This window comes from Rhea americana, unplaced genomic scaffold (assembly GCF_003343005.1).
Source record: "Rhea americana isolate MKP2758 unplaced genomic scaffold, rheAme1 scaffold_7, whole genome shotgun sequence".
Taxonomy (NCBI): domain Eukaryota; kingdom Metazoa; phylum Chordata; class Aves; order Rheiformes; family Rheidae; genus Rhea; species Rhea americana.
In genome coordinates, this window is record NW_028186867.1 from 8213941 (window position 1) to 8229877 (window position 15937).

The following is a 15937-nucleotide window of genomic DNA, read 5'->3' on the forward strand; positions in this document are numbered from 1 at the left end:
GATAAAGTAGCCAAACTATTTTCTTTCTTGTGCATTTTTACAAACTTTTCTAAATCAATGGTCACATGTCAGTTCCTACAGCAAAAACAAATGGACAAGAGAGTTAATCTAAGGTGAAGTTTGCTTCTTGTTTTCTCAGTCTGTTAAAAATGACCCATCTATATCAATCATTCTGAGTTTTTGTATAGTAAAGTTTACCTAGAAGTGTTATATCTTCTTAAAAATGATGCTTCGTTAAAAGTGTGGTAAAATAACTACTTAACTAGAATTTGATGCATAGTTTTGAAACTATGCATTTGATGATCTCTAAAGATTAAACATATTACAGATATTACCAGAACTAGTTTGATAATAGTTGGATTTAGAGTTTACCTAGAGTCTATTTCCTTTTGTCACAGGTGGATTTTGCAATAAATTTTATATGCTTAAGTCATCATGAGACCTAAAACTTGACATTAATTGCTATCTGGTTACATAAATGAGTTTTTTTTTTTCTCTAGTGCCAAAAAAATCTGAATCTACTGATGTAGAAGAATCCAAAATTGGAAATGAAGAGAGTGATTTAGAAGAATCCTGTGTTGTACCTCACAGTCCTGTACCTATAGATAAAAGACCCATACCAATCAAATCACCCAAGGTAGGATATCAGAGTTTGAATCATCCTTGTGAATAAAAATAAGAAAGGKTATTAACTAAAGCAGCACTTGGTATAAATTGGCATTTAATATTCTGGTAATGGTGTTTGGGATGTATAATTAAAGTATGGTGTCTTGTTTTAACAAAACTTAATAAGCTGTGTACAGTATATTTAGAATCTATAAAGATATTTTCTATAATTTAAAAAATATTAATAATTTTAGAATTGTTTAGATAAAAYTTCATTTCAAAATAAAAGATCGCGATAAGTTACTTACTCTTGTTTTAGTACCAATGCATTTGAAATTATATGTAGCAATTATAGACATAATAATGAGGTACAAGTAATATTAAGTTCTTTCCTGGCTTTGAAGACTTTTATTTTTTTCACCACATATTTGAAATCAGGATGTGGTTTTGTGTGAAATAACTTATTTCTCAGTGACCTAATATTTGTTTAACTTGCTATTTTACTATTCTACAGGATAAGTGGCCACCACTTTTGAGTACAGTTACAGGTGTCCACAAATACAAATGGCTGAAACAAAATGTGCAAGGCTTGTACCCACAGTCTGCCCTGCTTACCACCATTGTTGAATTTGCACTTAAAGAAGAGCCAGTGGATGTGGAGAAGATGAGAAAATGTTTATTGAAACAGGTAAGCTGAATAAAAAATGTGCTTGTATGTGCATGTGTTAGCAATTTACATAAATATGACAGTTGTTTTTCTCCCCTTTGCAGTTAGAAAGAGCAGAGGTTCGTCTGGAGGGAATAGATACTATTCTGAAACTGGCAACAAAAAATTTTTTGCTCCCATCTGTGCAATATGCTATGTTCTGTGGATGGCAAAGGCTTATTCCAGAAGGAGCCAACATAGGGTAAAACTCACTTCTTTCTGTCTCTCTCTGTCCTCCCCCACTTTGTTTTTTGGGATTTTTTTTTTTTGCTTTCACAATTCTTAAGCAAAAAAAAAAAAATTCAAAAATTTTGTTGTTTTTATTTGAAGGGAACCTCTTACTGACTGCTTGAAGGATGTCGATTTGATCCCACCGTTTAACAGAATGCTGCTAGAAGTAACTTTTGGAAAGTTGTATGCATGGGCTATTCAGAATGTCCGGAACATCTTGCTAGATGCTAATGCAAGATTTAAGGAACTAGGTGAATCTCATTTTGTTGCTGTTTTGTGTGTGTGTGTGTGTGTGGGGGGGAACTGTAATAAACTAATCACACTGCATTTTTTTCAAGTTCCTGGTAATTGGGGTCCTAAAATGAGCTCCCTTGCTTTGTGCTAAGAAGTATTTTGACTTTTCTGTTCTCCTCYCTTAATTTAACTTCCTTTCTAGTGTTCAAGGGAATGTAGCTCACCTGATTACCATTTAGTGTTGTTTTGCCATTAACATTTAAGTTGTTGTAAAAAGTTTTGTTGACCATCTGGTTATAAGTTCTTAAAGCCAAAGGTGGAATAACAAATATTTCAAACTATCAAATTTATAAACKGTTTTGCTGTAGCTTGCACATGTCAACTGACTGTTACACATACTATTTCTGAATTAGGTGTACAGCCTGTTCCTCTGCAAACAATTACTAATGAGAACCCAGCAGGACCAAGTCTTGGAACTATTCCACAAGCTCGTTTTCTGCTGGTCATGCTCAACATGTTGACGCTGCAGCATGGTGCCAATACATTGAGTCTTCTCCTAAATTCTGGCATGCTAGCGTTGACGCAAACGACACTGCGGCTGATAGGTACAAGATGTCTTGTTTTCTTGCTGTTTTGAAGAAAATTCAAGTTTGATAAATCTCTCTTGTAGGTTTTAGCTGTTGGTGCGCATGAAGTACAGTTTGGCTTTACTGGTTCAAGATAGTAATCAAAGTTGTTCACCATCAGTATAAGAACATGTCAATAAACATCACGAGAACGAAGTTATTTTGAGTATAACCAGTCATTTTTTTTTTTCTAAAACTTTGTCTCATCCTTTGTTAGAAATTGTGAGTGATAGAGTAATTTTGGTGGAAACATTAAAAACTGCACAGTCCTCAAACATTTAGTTTTATTTTTTTCTACCTGTTAAGGCTTTCTCAGCCTCTATATTTAGGCTGGAAGCTTCCTTTGTTTCATCTGTTACAAGAAGTTTTGAATGTTGGTTGCTGTGATTCAAGCTTTCCTCTTTTATTTCTTTTACTCAGATAGTAGCAAATAATTGTTCTTATAACTTAGTTGGAATGCTCAAATGAAAWTTTTCCAAAAAAAATCTATTAGTAAAATGGCTTAGCCATTGGACTAATCATTTTAATATCTTTATTGTCATTTATTTTTATTCAAAATTAAGTATTTAAAACCTGGTAGATTCAAAATCATTGTAGCCTAGCTGTCTAAAAGCTCAGGTAACTCTATAACCTGTTAAGTCGGCTTCCGTATTTGTTCCTGCTTTCATATTACAGACTTCATGTGCTGTTAGGTTTAAGCACAGCAATGACACTCAAAAAAAATTTGTAGCTGCTTTTAAATTTTCTCTTTCTTTTTTTTTTCTTTTAGGACCTAGTTCTGACAACATTGAAGAAGACATGATTACTTCTTCTCGTGGAGCTTCTGCTACAGTCTTAGAAGAGTCAAGAAAGGAAACTACGCCGGTTCAGCTCCCTGTTTCTGGACCAGAGTTGGCAGCCATGATGAAAATTGGTACCAGAGTGGTGAGAGGGGTAGACTGGAAATGGGGCGATCAGGTATAACTTCTTCCATACAGGTTTGGATGTGTTAAAATCTGAAGTCTGTATTTAATGGGCTAACTGTGAATTTTGTATTCCAACTTTAAAGGTCACTTTACCTTTCAAAGACTTAGTTAAAATTAGATAAAATACTTAATTTCATTTTTGGCCATAAAAATTCTTTTTCAGTAAACTGTTTTGATTCATTATTTGAAAGAAAGCTGAATCACTTGTTTGCCACAATATTATGCAATTTCAACCAGATGTGTCTTATTTCTGTAATATATGGTAAAACAGCTCTAAACATAGATGTTGCTGTAGTTTGCCAGGTTGATTTCTTTAGAAGACTGTGAGAATGTTTTCCAACTTTATGCTGAATTTTGAAAAAATAATTGAATGTTCCCTGCCTAAACATTAGGTTAGCAGAAAAAAAGAAAAGCAATGTTGTTATTACTATATTAACTTTGGGCATGAATTAGTGTTGCCAGTTGTTTAACTTGAGCCTCTCTTCTGTCAGGATGGCCCCCCTCCTGGTTTAGGTCGCGTGATTGGAGAATTGGGAGAAGATGGCTGGATTAGAGTGCAGTGGGACACAGGAAGTACAAATTCTTACAGAATGGGGAAGGAGGGAAAATACGATCTCAAACTAGCTGAGCCACCGCCTGCAGCACAGCCCACAACAGAGGAATCAGATACAGAGGATGATTCTGGTAAAAACAAACAAACAAACAAACAAAAAACAACAAAAAAGTTTTTATAAAAATACAAGCAAGGTTTTAGATGAATTCCAAAATTGACATCTTACGAGAGGAAGAAAGCTTCTTTCAGAGCAGAAAATATTTCATTAAATACAATTAATTTAATTGATGTGTACTTCTGATCAGAGTCTGTCTTAAAACAGATTTATCATRAGAAGGGAGTCTAGGATGGCGTCATGTTTATTGAACATTCACAGGCCAAAGAAAAAGACATTTTTAAACTGAAATAATTTCAATTACTGGTATCAGGAGGTACACATTTGAACATATGTTAATGACTGTCTAAAGCGTGGATTTTACTTGGCCTAATTATATCTTGTCTCACTTCTTCACTGTTCTTGGTAATGTATTCTGGATTTCTTTTAAGTAGTGTAGTGCTAGAGAAGAGCTTGAGAGTATCTGCAAGAAATACTTGGTTTATATTTTTACCTAGCAGTGTGAAATAAGGAATCTTCTTCATGTCAAATCAGCATAAGAAAATAATATTTCTCCCAATTTTCTCACAGTGMTTGATTCAGAACACATTGTAAAGTAGATTAACAACATACCAAAGCGTATGTTTGCTTTTTGTGTCTCCCTTCAGAAGGAGAACAAGTTGAAAGGAATCTCCACCCTACTTCCATGATGCTGACAAGTACTGTGAACCTATTGCAGACACTGTGTCTCTCTGCCGGTGTCCATGCTGAAGTCATGCAGAGTGATGCTACTAGGACTTTGTGTGGTCTGCTCCGTATGCTTGTGGAGAGTGGAACGATAGATAAATCAGGTATATTAYATAGACATAGTCTGCCTGTTTTGCGTTTTATTAATGTCTTACAACTCTAAATCTTCTGTTACGGATGTTTTTAAGACCAATGGCTGGAAAACATATTTTCAGAACTTTTAAAATCTTAATTAGTTGCAAAAGCAATGTAAATGATGTTGGCCATTCTTAGATCATAAGTAGAAGTAGCTGGAGAAATACATGAGATCATGAGCATCAAGACAACTATAGTTTATTTAGACAATGAATTACTTTAAGCTGCCTTTTTCTATCTGGGGGAACAGTTTAACTAAGTATATCATGTTCATTTTTATAGCTTCTCTGTAATTTTAAAGAGTGAAGTTTTTACTCCTTTGAAATGAGCTAAATAAAGAAACAGTCTGAGGGTGAGAATTGTTTTAAAGGCATATTAAAAAAACCTAATTACAAATGGATGTTTACAGTTCATTTAAAAACATTCTGGTAGCTGACTATGATTTGTCCAAAAAACCCCCCAGGAATATATAGAGAATTGTTGCAGAGCTGGTGGAAAAGTCAACTGTTACATATGTATCTTTTCTTATTTTTAGCTTCCTTGCCAAATAAATTAGTTTATAAAGAACAACATAGAAGCTGGTGCACGTTGGGATTCATTAGAAGTATAGCAGTCATGCCTCAGATGTGCAGCACTCTTAGTACCTCTCATTGGATAACTTTACTAATGAAAATTGTTGAGGGACATGAATCGTTCACTGCTGCTTCACTACAGAGACAGGTAATGTGCGCATTTCCAGATTATTTTAGTGAGAAATGAATTTAGTGGATTTGAATCGTCTTTAAAAAAATATGTAAAAAACCAAGATTGTGGAATGTCTAGTTTTCAGTTAATTGAGAAAAGAAAACAAGTTTTCTAATATTTAGATTTCATTGTTTTAAATATACATACGTACTTTTTGAGCCCTGAGGGTAGTACAAGCTGTCCTGTTCTTGTGAAAGCCTGAAAGTTTTGTGCAGATGAGAGGCCAAAACAGTGTTCCAAAAATGTATTCCAGAAACTCCCTTATAATGCTTCCTAGAAGTTAGAGAAAAGATGGTTAGAAGAAAAGTGTACAATTTGATTATAGAGTTCTCAAATTATGTATTACCTACTACCCCTGAATTATTGTTACTGTTTTAATTACTATCTGTTTTAACAAACTGCATCTTTGCATCTTATTTCAGTATTTTTTTTTTAAATTTACAGATTTTAAATCTTGTTACACCTTTTTCATGAGATAGTGAGGCACCCTTATTATGAGATAGCTCTTCCAAGTTATAAGACTCGGGGATCAAGGCATCTTCTCTAATCTTTTCCTTGCTAAAGATGTTAATATTCTAAWCTTGAAATTGTATCATAAAGACCTGTGTGTTATTTTGTGATCTTCCTAAGAGTTTTTACCAGTGTTTTGATTCAATGAGCCTTTTCCGTTGTTCAGGAGTTGGTGCATTAGAGTTAYCTATGCTGTTCAGGGAAATCTTGAGAGAAATGAGTCCCTCACATACTACTATCTAGCTTAGCAAAAGGAAAAAAAAAAAAAAAAAAGACAAAACTTTGGATTTGTAGAAAGATGTGTTGTTGACAGACGTTTGCAATGAGATTCTCCTCACTTGTAGCAGACTGTAGATGAGGAAGCTTGCACCGGAACACAATACTTGTGTTCAGAATGTGAAACCTTCTCTGCTCTTGGATACTGCAGCGCGATGCCTTCCCATATTTCTAGTCAACCCTTCACATATTGTCTAGATTAATCGAAGTTGGTCTGTCCTTTTTTTTCTTTTTCTGTTTTTTTTTTTTATTGTGTTCAGGCCCTAGTTATATTGTAAATATTCTTGGTGTCACTATGTCACTTCTTGCTTTCTTGTATGATTCAGCTTTACATCTGTTACTATAGCTTCACTGCAGAGCACTTGAAGCTTTCATTTTGAAATACATGCTAGTACTAAGTTCTGCACCTGGAATCTGAACAAAGTTCCTAGTATTTAGTCCTATTTTTTCCTTTGTATTTTAAAGTTGTATATAGGTTATTTTGTTTCCCAGTGTGTTCATGTGCGTGTCTCACGTCCAGATGATTGCAGAGTTTGCCTTCGCTAACAGAATGTGCCAGTAAAATTGTTACTGACTTTGAACTGGCATAAATTCTTTTCTGTATTCTTTGGGCGGGGGGGGGGTGTGTGTGTGTGTGTGTGTGTGAAAATCAGTAGCCCTCTAATTTCAGCAGCCAGAAAGAAACCAACATTAAGAAATAACAAAAGGCGGCTTAAATACTTAAAATGTCTGAGCATTTCCTTAATATTTGATGACTTCAAATGGAATAACAGTATTTTTGCTCTCTTTTTAGATCCTTGCTGTACATTTATTGAAAGCAGTACTTCCATCCTGGGACAAAAATGAAAGGTCGAGAGACATGAAATTTCTTGTGGAAAAACTGTTTGGTTTTTTAGGCAGCCTGCTTAGCACTTGTTCTTCAGATATTCCACTACTCAGAGGTAGAGGATTTTTTTCATAATGGTTTTATCTTTATAAATAAAATATGTTTGTTAAAATGACAAGAATTGTGTGATTGCTTTATCTTTTCAGAATCTACTCTGAGAAGGAGAAAGGCCAGGCCGCAAGCATCTCTAACTGCAACTCACAGCAGTACTTTAGCAGAAGAGATAGTGGCATTGCTGAGGACACTGCATTCGCTAAGCCAGTGGAATGGACTCATAAACAAGTACATCAACTCTCAGCTAACCTCCATCACCCACATCTTTGCAGGAAAACAGTCAGAAGGGGTAGTTTCCACGTTTTAAAATAAGCTCATTTTTATAGCAATAATTATTTTAAAGTGATAAATATTAAATGTTTGTAAATAATATTAAGCTTAATTTTAAAACCATTTTTTATATCTACGTATGTATACCTGTGCTGTAATTTTTAAATTGGTATACGTGCAATTACTTTTTATTTTAAAACAGGTAGAAGTTTGTTTTCTCTCTACAGTTAACTTTATTGTTTTTTGTTAGGCTCTTTTGGATGACTACTTTCCTGACACCGAGAATCCAGAGGTAGGAGGTCTAATGGCAGTGTTAGCAGTGATTGGTGGCATAGACAGCCGCCTGAGACTGGGTGGGCAAGTAGTTCACGATGAATTTGGAGAAGGCACAGTGACACGCATCACTCCAAAAGGGAAGATCACTGTACAGTTCTACGATATGCGAACATGCAGAGTGTGCCCTCTGAATCAACTAAAACCAGTAAGTGCATTTTATTGAGGCTTTAATACAGGGAAAGGTATGATTTTGTGAAACTAAGTATGAAACTTGGTATGGTGCAAAGAAATTATTTGTTCTTCGTTCAGTAAATATGTTGAAGCTCAGCACCTACAAGTCTCTGAATTAATGCAAATCTAACACAGTAGTCATGTGTACTTTATAGAGCCTTTAATGTCTATTCTCATTTCCTGAGGAGGCAAATAGTCCTTTGACCTGTCCGAAGTCGTGACAGTGTGATTTATAGTAGTTAGATAAGGACAGTTTGATTGTTGTTAATGTGAATTGCAAGCTAAGTAGAAATTCTTGAGTGTTTTTTTTTCCCTCATTTTTTTTCCCCTCATTTTTAAGATGATTTTAGTGAAAGTCTCCATTCCGCTTCAGGGGCTGTAGTTATTCCTTACTCTAACTCTGTCTTGCTTTTTTGCCCAGTAGTTGTGTGATTGGGTGATAGAGCTACAACCTCATCAGCTTTGGAGGGAATTAGTCCTCTGTGGTTGTTCCTGGTCAAGAACAGTAAAATAATAGTAAAATAAATAATGCTTTTGCTCCTTCTCAGATAAGAACAATTCTAAGTTCTGAATTATTTTATAAAATTTGATAAAATGCTGATAGATATTTTCTGTCTGTTTCTTCTCCAACCCCCAGCTACCAGTTGTGGCTTTTAATGTAAACAACTTGCCTTTCACTGAACCTATGCTATCTGTTTGGGCTCAACTAGTAAACATGGCTGGAAGTAAAATAGAAAAACAGAGAATGAAGTCTCCTAATCAAGGTCTTTCAGGTACAATGTGTGTGTGTGTGTATATATATATATTTATATATATACATACTTTTTTTAAGCTGGATTTTCCCTAGGAAAAAATACTGGTAACAAGAAATATACATAGGAAGAAGTTTTCTGGAACCTTACTTTTTTTCTTGGTCAGCCTTCAATAATATGTGCTTATGAGGCATGTTTAGTTAGGAGATGAACAGCTTCAAGGCACTGTAAGTGGAATACAGTTTTCAATTTGGCAAGAAAATGTAAATATGATTTGGGACTGGACTTTTGTGMTGAATTGTTTTAATTATTGGATGCGTGTAACTTAACTACACTTACTCTACCGTATATCTGCTATGTGGTGGTCTGAGAGGTGAAAAACAGAAAGGCATTGTTTTTTAGTATCATGGGTCGTCAGCATGTTAGCCAGACTACCTTACATAGTTTATTAGCGTTTCACCAGCTTTCATACAGTGAATTAAAATTCAAACTGTGTTTCGGGCTGAGGTCATGAGGTTGTGTGAATGTTAGCATTTCTCCTCTAATACAGGGGATTTCTAGCACTGATATGTGTTTAATGTTTCTGATAGGTCAAGTGGATTTGGATTTGCTGAGATGTCAGCAATTAAAGCTGTATATACTGAAAGCAGGCCGAGCTCTGCTGTCTCATCAGGATACACTAAGGCARATCTTATCTCAGCCAGCTGTTCAGGAGTGTGCATTAAATCTTACAGGTATTTTGAAATGAAACCTGAGTGTGCCATGGTTTGTTCCGGTGGTAGGTACACAGCACATGAATGTAACCCTTACTGRTGGCAGTCAGAGGCTAGAAAAGAGATTTGGTCTCAAGACTAAAAGTTAAAGACTAAAATTTAAGAATGTTTTAAAGTTATGTATTAAAAGCACTTTGATTTTTTTTTGACTTAAAATTTGGAAGGGTAGAGTCAAGTATTTGAAGCTTGAACTGTTGGAGTTTGCCAAATATACATAAAACAGCCTTTTATAATTAGTATTTGACCAGAATTTGTCAATAATTTTAAAAACAGTTGTGCCTTTTTGCTATTTTTTTCTTCTTCAAAGCTTAAAGTGGGAGATCTCAATTCTTTTTACTTCAAATATTTTATGTTTTCTAGTGAAACAAGTATGGGTTATATAGTACCTTAGCACAATCTTAAAAGGAGTTTAATGAATTATAGTTTTAATTAATTTGAATTCATCCTACCTGTATATGAATTATACATATACATATACATACACACACATATATGTATATATATACACACACACATATGTGTTTGTGTATGTATGTATGTATATATAAAGAGAGAAAATAGCTCTGCCAGTTTTCAGAATTGCTGTTGATATCCTTCTAGTTCATACCCATTCTTTGGGTATTGTATGAACAGTATGTACCATGCTTTTGGGAACAATGAGAGCAAGAGATTGTTAGTAAGCTATTAATCTACATAAAGTGGTTTATCTTGGAAGGATCTTTGAATAATAGTGTTACTGTAATGAGGTGAACTCAAAAGTTGCTGRTGTACATTTACTGTCCACTTAGCAGACTTGTTCTAGATATATTTTAGGAAAACTCATGTTTAACTACAGGTTTCTCACTTGCTTTGTGTACGGGGAACRTGGTACACGTGGTTTAATCTTAAATGCATGATTCCTGAGAAGAAATGTGGGACAAAATACCTGTGTTTGGTCTGCAGATAGGCCCCAGAATAAGCCCCCATATTGACTTTTATTACATGCTTTTGTTTAAAATGATGTTTTTGTTTCAAGAGGATGGAGCAGTTGCATCTCCTGACATAGGAGATATGTCTCCTGAAGGACCTCAGCCTCCCATGATCCTTTTGCAGCAACTTTTAACAGCTGCTACACAACCATCACCTGTGAAAGCAATATTTGACAAGCAAGAGCTTGAGGTAGAGTCTGTGTTTTCTCATAATAAGTAACCTAATCAGCAAGTCTGTCTAATTAACCTTCCTATTGAAACTTTTTTTTTTTTGCTTACTTGCTCTTTTGCTCACTCTTTCCTCCCCTCCAACACGCACGCATAAATAAAACCATATTAAATATTCTTGTTTTACCTAGACTAATTTGTCTTCCCATTTAGGCTGCTGCTTTGGCAGTATGCCAGTATCTTGCTGTAGAGTCTACTCATCCATCAACTCCAGTGTTTGAAGACTGTAGCTCTAGTGAGGCTACAACACCTGTCACAGTGCAACATATCCGACCTACGAAAGTGAAGAAACGCAAGCAGTCTCCAATTCCACCTCTTCCTATTGTAGTTCAACTTATGGAAATGGGTTTTCCTAGGAAAAACATTGAGTTTGCACTAAAATCCCTGTCTGGAACCTCTGGAAGTGCTTCTGGGTTACCAGGTATGTTGATTAAATTAGCAGTGTTAGAAAGCTTCCAGCAGACTAAAACACTACTTACAGAGGAGCAACTGTTACTTCCCTTTTTGGAAGTCCTTGTCTGAAGAACGTCAGAAAATCCCGTAGTAATGGACTGACTTTGTTGTCTGTATTAGGAGTGGAAGCCTTGGTTGGCTGGTTGTTGGATCACCCTGATGTTCAGATTACTGATCTTTCTGATGCTGATACTATCTCTGATGAATATTCAGATGAGGAAATAATGGAGGAGGTAGAAGAAGCTGAAGCTGCCTGTCCTGTGGTGAGTATTAAGTTAAAAAAAAAAAAAAAACACTAAATGCGCTAGCAGAGTCTAAATTTCATAATTTATTCTCTTTATGAACTTARTTAGAACTCAAGGAAATCATGCTGTCCCGAGTTTTCGTGACTGTAGCAAGGACCAAATTGACCAAATGTTTCTAAAACATCTCAAAAAACTCTCAATAATCTATAAATATTTGCTTATCAATGTAGGAGTGGAGTGTCTTGTAGACATCTCACTAGTGATAGCCATAAATATTCTAGATAATCTCAGTTAGTCTCATTCAAAATAGTTAATGCTATAGAGGAAAATTTGTAAATTACTCCTTTCCCTTCTCCCACCTCATTTGTGCTGAAAAAAGTAGTAGAATATGTTAGCTACAAACTGTGATTGAAGAATTCGTGAATAAAAGTCAAAAGATGTCAGTGAAATAACTTAAACTTTTTTCATTATAAAAACTGTTTTTCCATTATTGGCAGTAAAATGGCCTTTGTGGTGCCTGTTGGGTGTGATGGCTTTAGTCTGAATTTACATTAGATTTCTATTAACTTTCAGGAACTATTTTAGTAAAGATTTATCGGTAAAAAATAGGTACGGTACTGCTGTTTATTTTTTCAAATGTTGTGCTAAGTTTTCTGGAATATGTGAGATTTTGTAATTGTAACAGAAAGGAATGTATTATGCTTTGGAGGAAATGATCTTGACATTGAGTTCTGATAGTCTCATCAGTCAGTACTGCAGTGAGAAACTGTCTTATACATTGTCTTTAATACGCCACAATTAAAAAATATATCACCTAATGCTCAAAGCAACACCARGTTTTCAAAAAATTGTTGTTGCAGCTGAAATGTAATATTCGTTTTTTTAAGTAAATCAGATCTTGAAAGGAAGAATTTCTGATTTTTTTTTCTTTTTCATCACCTTGCTTTTCTAAGCCCTATTTATAAGTTTTAAAACTCATATATTACTGTAACAAATAATCATAGTGTACTGATGCACTGTGCATGAGTACATTCTGAGGGCCAGCTGACTGGAAAGCAGCTCTGCAGAGAAGAGCTGGGAGGTCCTGGTGGATGACAAGTTGACCGTGAGCTAGCGACATGCTCATGTGGCAAAGAACCCAATAGTATCCTGAGCTGCATTAGGAGTGTTGCCAGCAGGTCAAGAGAGGTGATCCTTTGTAGCCCTGATGAGGCCACACCTGGAGTGCTGCATCCAGTTCTGGGCTCCCCAGTACGAGAGAAAGATGATTCTGTGGGACCAAGTGCAGCAAAGGGCCACAAAGATGATTTAGGCTCTGGAGTGTATCTCATGCAAGGAAAGGCTGAGGGAGGCTGAGACTCTTCAGCCTGGAGAAAAGAAGGCTTGAGAGCAATTTACCAACATGTATAAATACCTGATGGGAAGGCCTAAAGATGGKGCCAGACTCTTTTCTGTGGTGCACAGTGGCAGGAGGAGAGGCAACTGGCACAAACTGAAACACGGGAATTCCACTTGAATGCAAGAAAACAGTTCTTTATTGTGACGGTGATTGAGCACTGAAACAGGTTGTCCCAAGAGGTTGCAGAGTCTCCATCCTTGGAGATACTCAAAAGCTSTCTGTATAGGATCCTGAGCAATGTGTTCTACTTGACTTTCCTTGAGCAGGAGGGCTGGACTAGATAATCTCCAGAGGTCCTTTCCAACCTCAGCAATTCTGTGGTTAGCATTCAGCCACTGGCTTTTGTTGCTTTTGCTGTTGGGTTCCACCCCAACTCCCAATGAGTAGAATGTGAAACGTGTATATGTAGGGCTGATTACTCACTAATTCTTTTTGTTTCGACTTTCTTGGCAAGCAAATTTCCTAAATGCCTTATTTCCTAAATTTCCAAGCTGCAACTTGCAGCTTGTTTCAGACATTCTGAAAATTTGTCAATATGTTTTTTGCCAGGTCATTCTGGAAACTAAGCTGTGGTTTAAAATGAAGTAGATAATCAACTTTATCCTTGTAGTCAGTTTACTTATTGAAGATTTTCCCATTTGAGTATGCAACTTTGATATGACATATATTTGCTTTTGTTGGATAATTTTGAATTTCTGCTAACCATTGTATTTATCTGAACTAAAAACAGAAAGATTTTTTTAATTACTCTATATTTATCTTGGGTTTTCTTTCCAGTCAAGTGGTGCTGTTGTGACAGAGAGCCAAACCTATAAGAAACGAGCTGATTTCTTGAGTAATGATGATTATGCTGTGTATGTGAGAGAGAATATTCAGGTAAGCATGATGATGAAAGCTATATGGAAGCTACTTCTCTTCCACTATATACATTTGTGCAGAATTACAGCATTTTATTGTCCTTTTTTATGTAGGTTGGGATGATGGTTAGATGCTGCAGAACCTATGAGGAAGTTTGTGAAGGAGATGTAGGCAAAGTAATTAAATTGGATCGAGATGGATTGCATGACCTCAATGTTCAGTGTGACTGGCAACAAAAGGGTGGTACTTACTGGGTCAGATATATCCATGTTGAGATTTTGGGTAAGTTCACTGCATTTTTTTAAATAACTTGCTGAATGATATACTAAGGGAGATTTATCTTCAGGAGGGAAAAGACTCACCATATGTTTATTCTTGGAACTGCTAGGATTCCCACCGCAAAGTTCTGCCTCACATATCAAGATCGGTGACAAAGTGCGTGTGAAAACCTCTGTTACCACACCGAAATACAAATGGGGATCAGTTACTCACCGAAGTGTTGGAGTAGTCAAAGGTAATGTATATTCCAAATGGGGAACAGGGAGAAGTAAGATTTGAAACCACACAGACTTTGTGCAGTGTTTAAAGAGAATCTTTTCGACACAGTTTCAGCTCATAGCACCATGTGGGAGACTGTGTGGCAGTAAGAGAGAATACAATGCATTTGATGTCCATGACAAATTTAGAACCCCATACTCTGTGGCCATCCCTTTTTGTTAATGCACTCATCTGCATTTTGAGCTACTCTGTTCACATGTAGTAAAGGTCTTCAAAAATCTGTATAGTTTCCTGCGGCAGTCTTCATTTATACTTTTTCTAAATGAATTACAGGTATAGCTTCCCTTCCTTGACTTGAGAAGATTTGATATGAGAGTGATGTGGAAGTGAGGGGCACGAATGTCTACGTATAAGTGATGGTTATAAAAGTAATCTGTGGGGCATAGATTCTTTGTAGTGGTACAGATGTTGGTCTTTTGTWTGTCTTTAGATGTACTCTCTCTGAGAACTGCATTTAAAACAAACAAAACCCCCCAAAACAAAACCACTTCGGCCAAGAATTTAAATGGAATATATTTAAAACTTCAGCACTTTTTTCCTTGTCCCTCCCTTGCTGCAGGTTACTTGATTAGCTTAATACATAGTTTCATTAAAATAAAAGATCCCTATGAAAATAGCTTTCTTTTATGATACATTTCTGCTCTGATGTTGATTACATCACTGGACAGTTTCCACTTAATTTTATAGAGATGTGAAACACATTTTCTGTGTGTTTTGTCTCAGCATTTAGTGCCAATGGAAAAGATGTCATTGTAGACTTTCCTCAGCAGTCTCACTGGACTGGCTTATTGTCAGAAATGGAATTGGTCCCCAGCATTCATCCTGGAGTCACGTACGTGGTGATTTATATTTTTCTTGATGTACATGGATTGCYCTTTAGCCTTATTGTCTTGATTTGACTGTCTTCAGTGCTATCACAATTACCTTGTACYATGTAAACTGCTAGARGTATGTTTCGTTCTTTTATGAAATYAGGTGTGATGGCTGTCAGATGTTTCCTATCAATGGGCCTAGATTCAAATGCAGAAACTGCGATGATTTTGACTTCTGTGAAACCTGTTTTAAAACCAGGAAACATAACACTCGACATACTTTTGGCAGAATAAATGAACCAGGTAAATTTCATAATTTAGACTTTCTTACATGAATTTAACATGTGTTGAATTCATTTTTAACGTAATTTTATATTTCAGCTTCTTAACATAACAAAATTCATGTTCGGATCGACGCTTTAAGCAACTAAATATTTTTGGCAGAACACAACAGTTGTTGCAATTGCCTGTGGTGAACTACACCAAAACTCTTTAGGTTTCTTTGTAGGCTGCTTATCAGCATTAAATAAGTTTWAAAAAATGGGTTACATGACAATAACTCCTGTGTAAGACCTGAGTTTTCACCTACACTAAGAATAAAATGCTATAGTTCTTTGGTCTTCCTGCTTCCTGGTGTTGGTCTAAATGGAGGTGTATCATGACGACAGGTACAGCTTGAAATGCCCAAGTGCCAGTGTAGTCCTTAATTGCTCTTGAGCAGGTTTACCCAGGTTTACCCAGCAATGT

At 35.9% G+C, this 15937-nt stretch overlaps 1 protein-coding gene across 2 annotated transcripts in view; it reads left to right on the plus strand.

The window, feature by feature from the left end:
* Window positions 1–15937, plus strand: part of HERC2 (HECT and RLD domain containing E3 ubiquitin protein ligase 2) — a 113421-nt gene that overhangs the window by 55092 nt on the left and 42392 nt on the right. For both annotated transcript variants that reach the window (XM_085321494.1, XM_085321495.1), the window contains exons 30-51: window positions 501–637; window positions 1121–1294; window positions 1378–1514; window positions 1643–1794; window positions 2191–2382; window positions 3173–3360; window positions 3860–4052; window positions 4684–4866; window positions 5433–5617; window positions 7221–7368; window positions 7460–7656; window positions 7888–8118; window positions 8782–8917; window positions 9487–9630; window positions 10685–10827; window positions 11019–11286; window positions 11439–11581; window positions 13740–13838; window positions 13934–14102; window positions 14209–14334; window positions 15102–15210; window positions 15354–15493. In XM_085321494.1, coding sequence (XP_085177620.1) covers window positions 501–637; window positions 1121–1294; window positions 1378–1514; window positions 1643–1794; window positions 2191–2382; window positions 3173–3360; window positions 3860–4052; window positions 4684–4866; window positions 5433–5617; window positions 7221–7368; window positions 7460–7656; window positions 7888–8118; window positions 8782–8917; window positions 9487–9630; window positions 10685–10827; window positions 11019–11286; window positions 11439–11581; window positions 13740–13838; window positions 13934–14102; window positions 14209–14334; window positions 15102–15210; window positions 15354–15493 — 3594 coding nt within the window. The remainder of the gene's footprint in view (window positions 1–500; window positions 638–1120; window positions 1295–1377; window positions 1515–1642; window positions 1795–2190; window positions 2383–3172; window positions 3361–3859; window positions 4053–4683; window positions 4867–5432; window positions 5618–7220; window positions 7369–7459; window positions 7657–7887; window positions 8119–8781; window positions 8918–9486; window positions 9631–10684; window positions 10828–11018; window positions 11287–11438; window positions 11582–13739; window positions 13839–13933; window positions 14103–14208; window positions 14335–15101; window positions 15211–15353; window positions 15494–15937) is intronic.